The 6000-nt window shown below is 50.3% G+C and overlaps 1 protein-coding gene across 1 annotated transcript in view; it reads left to right on the plus strand.

The window, feature by feature from the left end:
• Window positions 1–5503, plus strand: part of MALL (mal, T cell differentiation protein like) — a 28486-nt gene extending 22983 nt beyond the window's left edge. Inside the window, exons 4-5 of the mRNA XM_037148429.2 lie at window positions 1832–1954; window positions 4121–5503. Coding sequence (XP_037004324.2) covers window positions 1832–1954; window positions 4121–4183 — 186 coding nt within the window. The 3' untranslated portion in view covers window positions 4184–5503. The remainder of the gene's footprint in view (window positions 1–1831; window positions 1955–4120) is intronic.
• The last annotated feature ends 497 nt before the right edge of the window (window positions 5504–6000 follow it).

Genomic DNA, 6000 nt, shown 5'->3' on the forward strand with positions numbered 1-6000 from the left:
ATCATAATCACTGGGTTCATTCTTCCATATTCTGTCTGTACGAGTTTTGTGCAAAATGTATATATATTTTAATCACACTGAACCAATAATTTTGGGTGTACATTCTTTAATTTAATATTACATCATTAATTCTTTCATGTTGTCACAGCATCTTGATAACCATTACATTTTTTCTATATTGAACAGCTTAAAATATACACGAAAGTATGAGGGTTATATTACAGACCCTCATGTCCCATAACAATGATTCCAACATTATCAAGATTTATCACACTTTGTCTCCTTGATTTTGCTTTTCCCTGAAGAATTGTAAAGCAAATCCCAAAGCTCATGTTATTCCATTCCACACACTTCACTAACCTCCAAAAATATTCACCTTCCTTACATTTCCACACATATACAATGTTAACGGTAATTCCTCGGTGTCATCTAACACCCAGGTCACTCTCAGATTTCCCCAGTCATGTCCGAAATATCTCTTTCCATGTTGGCTGTTTGAGTCGGAATCCTCAGCAGGGCTGTGCGTCACACTTGGCAGCCACAGTTCCAGGCACCTTTAGTCTGGAGTGGCTCCCCCCCGCCCCGTGACCTGTTGAAGAAATGGGGTCAGTTGCCCTGTAGAAGTTCCCCCATTTTTGGATTTGTCTGTTTGCTTCTTCCTGACACAACTCGACTCATCCCTCTAGTCCCTAAACTTTCTGTAAGCTGAAAGTCAGTATTAAAGGCTTATTGAAAATGGGTTGAAACTTGCTGGCAAGAATGCTTCATAAGTGACTTCAAGTCACATCTCACACAGTGTCTGGTGGCACTTCTCTTGGAGAGTGTGACAGTCTTACCCCATCAACTTTTTCTCTAATGCTTTTTTTCATCTTTTGATGAGTTTTCCTGAACTGACTATTCCATTCAGAGATGCAAAATGCCGATTTGCCTATGATGACCTTTTTTAATGGCTGTGTAACATTCTTGTGGAGCTAAAGAACATGGCGTAGAGTTCAGTGTAGAAGTTCCAATACTGAACTCTTAGATCAGATTAGCCAACTCTGCCAACTCTACCGTGTGTGAGCACAGCCTCAACTTCCTTCTCTGTAAACAGAGATGATAATGGAGCAGTCTCATTAAATTCGCTGTGAAGTAAAATGAGACAACATGTGTGTATCTTGGGACAGTGCCCAGCACACTGTGGATCTTCATAACACTAATGGTTAAGAGCATAGGCTTGGAGTTAGTGCAGCCTGGGATCAAATCCTGGCTCAGCCATTTCTATTCTTCTTTATAATCCTCACCTGAGGATATGTTCATTGATTTTTAAAGAGAGAAAGGAAAAGAGAGAGAGAAACATCGATCAGTTGCCTTCCATTCATGCCCAACTGGGAGTTGACCCCACAACCGAGGCATGTCGAACCCACAACCTTTTGATGTGTGGGATGACAGTCCAACCAACCAAGCAACTCAGCCAGGGCTGCGTGGACATTTGTTCACTGACCTGACCCTTGCTTCCATTTCCTTGAAATGTTACTAATGATAAATAGGAACTCTCTTATTGCTGACAAAGTCGAATGAGAGAAATGAGAAAAAGTCTTAACCTAGAGTTCGGCACAGAATAGGCTATCGATCAATGTTGGCTAGTACTGATATCATTACTGCTGCTTTTTAACCCACTATTATTCATCACATAGACATTTCATTAGAAACACCACAAAACAAAGCAAAACGAAAGGCAGGAGCTGGGGAGCACGGCTGCCTCTTCCCCTCCCTCTTCCCAGCGGTGTGTTCAGAGGACAGGGCTCACTGCGTAAGTGCCCACGTGATGTGGCCTTGCTCTGCCTTCCAGGACAGCCTGTACCACGGGACCACCGGCATCCTGTACATGAGTGCGGCCGTCCTGCAGGCCCACGCCACCATCGTTTCTGAGACCCAGGACCTAAACAACTACTTCATAAACACCACAGCCTCGGTGGGTGCTGGACCAGAGACCCGACCGCCGCGGGGAGGGGCCCCAGGAGGCTTGGTTCTGCCTCCTGCGGAACAGACCCCCTGAGCCCTGGGGATGATGGAGGAGGTGTGTGTGTGTGCGCATGTGTGTGTGAACACGTGTTCCAGGCCCACGTACAGGTGTCACCGCTTGTCTTCCATTTTTCCAACCTCTGACCTCTTTCATCCACTTCACTGCCCTCAGATTATTATTATTATTATTATTATTTTTGGCAAAACACAGATTGGAGCACCTGTCTCTCCTATTGAAGATCCTTCAGTGGCTCTCACTGTTTGTGGAGTGGAGCCCAGGTTCCTCAGCATGGCTGAACCGTCCAGGTGTCCTTTTATTTCAGTGACAGAGTCCACAGCAGTAATATATCAGCGGATGGGACCCAAGGCAAGCTGGCCCAGCCAAATGGTGGGACAAGCAGGACCCCTGGAGCTTGGGTGCCAAGGACCAGACTCCGGGTCTCTTTGCCTTCCCTCCTCGTCTCTCTGCAGCGGCCTCCTTTCTCCCTTTGTGAAATGGCGCCCTCTCGTGGCAGGAAGCTCACAGACATCAATTATTCCTCCAACAGGCCTAACATTCCTTAACCCCACTTTGAAAACTTCCAAGGCAGGACTCTAGTGCGCAGCTGGCCCTCACTGTGGCCAGAAAGGTCAAGTCTGTGTCACTGGGGGCTCCCATAGGACTAGGTGGCAAAGGGTACAGCATGGGGTGCTATCCCAGCATGAGAACGGGTGCCGGGCAAGCACCATGACCCACTAGGGTGGCCACAAGAATTCAGCTGCCTTTCCGGCCGGTCTGCCCGCTTGCCCTTCTCACTGAACTATTTTACCTCCCTCAACTGCCACCCCAACGACAGGCCCCGGCCCTTCGTGGCCTGGCCCAGCACCATTCACTCAGCTGCTCCAGCCACACTGGCCTCCGCACTGCCCCTGAGACACAAAAGATGTGCTCTGGCCTCAGGACCTGGGCAAGGACACCCTTGATCCTGGAAGACAAGAGTTTTTGAATGGTCATTGTTACAACCCTGTAGTTTTTGAAGTACAGCAGGTACCTAAAAGACATCTGTTGAATGAATGAATGAGAACAGAGTGTGAGTGGATAGCAGGACACAGGCTGGAGCATTTGGCCAGGCCTTGAACATGTGTTAAGGGCAAGGGACTCTATCCTGAGAAGTGGTGGTCATCATAAGGATATTTTAGCATTGATTTGAGAGAGAGGAACATAGATTTGTTGTTCCATTTATTTAAGCATTCATCGGTTGATTCTTGTATGTGCCCAGACCAGGGATCGAACCCACAACCTTCGGATATCGGGATGATGCCCTAACCAACTGAGCTACCAGGCCAGGGCCCATCATATGGTTTTAATCACATGATGGTTAGGCAAGATCACATACTCATTTCGGGCAGATTGGAGGGGCAGAGTGGGCAGAAACGGACAAGTCGAGGTCATGAGAAGTCCCAGTGAGGGATGATGACACTGAGGCAAGAGAGAAGTGGACATAGCACGAGACCATCAGGCAGTGCAGTCAGGTGACTTTTGACTTTGGCCTTGGCGGGTAGGGGAGGGAGGAGTCAGTGGGGGCGAGGTCACAGATTTCTGGTGTGTGGAGCTGGAAAGGATGAGGGTCCTGAAGTTGACTGAGCTTGTCCAGCTTGTGGGGAAATCTCAGGAGCCCAGTCCGGACCATTGAGAGCTGAAGGGGCCTCTGAGACTTTGTTGAGGAGCTGATCACAGTCTCAGAGTGGAGTCTGGGCTGGTGGGTGAAACTGTGGGAGTCATCAGAGCACAGATGGTGACAGAAGGTGATAGGGGGAGACACCTCGACCAGAGGACAGCATGAGAGGGAGGGCCCATGGCAGGGAAGGAGACAAGCTGCTCTATGGCAGGTAGGGAAGTATAAGCCTGTAATTGAGGCCCAAGCAGGACGCCAGGAGTGCAGTCTCAGGGCACCCACAGTGCGCAGTTTCAGGGAGGAGGGAGCAGTTGGTCGGTGGCTGCTGTCCTCAGGTGGACAGGGGTCGCAGCAGGGTCAGAGCACGTGTCCACCTGGGCTTCAGGGGCTGAGCGCCCCTCAGAGGGGTGGGCAGCATCCAGCACTACCTATCTGTAACAGTTACTCTCATCCGCTTCCAGTTCTTCGCCTTCATCACCACCCTCCTCTACATCCTCCACTCCTTCAGCATCTATTACCACTGAGGAAACAAGGAGTCCCGCCCTGTGCAAAATGCTCTTTTAAAGCCTGGGTCATTGGCTCCCAAAGGTCTTTCCAGCATTTGCCATCTGGATGATAAGCAGATCAACAAAACATCAGTGGGACCGACAGACCATCTTTTCAGACTGAGTGATGAAATCACACTCTGCATGTCCTCTTGGACATTTTAATCCATTATGATGAATATGAAAAGGCTGTTATTGTCTTTTGCCTGGGAAAGCAACCAGCTCTTAGGATTATCTGACAATGAATGTAGCTCTCGCAGGAAACCAGTCTCCAAAGCCCTTACCATCGAGAATCCTGATCCACCAGCATCACACCTTGACAGAGACTGTCTCAGCAATTGGGGTCCCCAGAGCAGGTGTAAGGGACACGTTCAGTCTTAGTTTCTCAAAACCAACATGGTGCCATCCATGCCTCCACACCCCTGTGCAGATGCGGCCCCTTCCCTGTCCTGCGGTTAGGCTCGGGTTTGCAGCACACACTGCCACCCCCATGTCCTGTCCCGTCCCCTTTCCTCCCCAGCTTTGGGATCCAATTTGGACGGTGGACTTGCAGGAAAATACGTGATTGACCCCACAAAACTGTTATACAGAGAGACTGGTGGAGAGGGGAGGCCATCTCAGAAACTGCGTGACTGCCAGACACCTGCGTTGCCCAACACGCTGCAAGGGCCAGAAGCCACCTTACCTCTCACGAGAACTTCAAGGAAGTAGGCAGGATGTTTTGTGCAAGGATTCTCCTCTAGGCTGCTGTCACTGTACGAGGGACATTTCAGGAGGCTGAGAAAGAAGCCCCACTCTGCTGCCTTCAAAGTGAGGGGCTCACACAGGCTGGACACACGGGCGGCATTTGGCTTTTGGACCATTCCCAACAAAAAGACTGGTGTTGTGCACACAGAGACATAAAATCCAGGTGCTTGGTTTCAAAGTAAATGTTTTTCATGAGAAAGCTATGCATCTGGGATTTCTCCACACTGTTCAGCTCCACTGTGAGTCTCTTGGCCTCTCGAGTCGGGCATAGCTTGTAACTGCACGCACCTGCTGTCACTTTGAAATGAAATAAGCTATGACGTGGAGTGACTTGTCCTGGCTAATTCAAGGGCTCACAGTTACTATCTTCTGAATCTGTCTGCTCCTGGGGTGGGGGGCGGGGACAGGGAGTCACTGAAGAGAAAACTGGCTTCACTATCACTGACTGCACTTCCTAATTGCCCCACTGTCTTGAAAAACCACCACTTCTCTGTCCAGCCTGGCAGCTGTCTGGGGTGAGCACTGTCCAAATAAAAGGTGTTTATACAGTAACACATACTGAGTGGGTCACTGTGGCCGTGTTAAAAGCTGGAACCAGCCACTCTTTCAGGTCCTGGCAGCAGTTTCCACACAAGCCCCAGTGGAGGCTTCCAAGGCCCAGCCTGCTGGTCAACCACATGGGGAGGCCACATTTGTCTCTGGGGTTTGGGCTTGTGGCAACATTTCCACCTTAGGAAGGAGAGTTCGGGTACAAGTCCCAGAATCGAACTTCAAGCTGAGGCAAAGCTGAAGACGCACTGGCCGGGCCAAGTGAGGCCAGGGGTGGGGGTGGGAGAACTTCGGTGGGCAGGGAGCAGGCCCTGTGCCAGCTCTCTGCCCGCTGCTGCTGCTCTTCTCCCTGGGGTGCAGTCCTCTCCCACTGCCCTGCAGGCCCCGCATTCTCTGGGCAGACACTATGGGCCCAGCCCTGAGCCCTGCCCATCCCTTCACCTGCAACTGACGCAGTTCCCAGCTCCCTGCCACCTTCCTACCTTGGGGGATGGTCTCCT

The sequence above is a fragment of the Artibeus jamaicensis genome, unplaced genomic scaffold, assembly GCF_021234435.1.
Source record: "Artibeus jamaicensis isolate MK-2021 breed Jamaican fruit bat unplaced genomic scaffold, CSHL_Jam_final contig_384, whole genome shotgun sequence".
Lineage (NCBI taxonomy): Eukaryota > Metazoa > Chordata > Mammalia > Chiroptera > Phyllostomidae > Artibeus > Artibeus jamaicensis.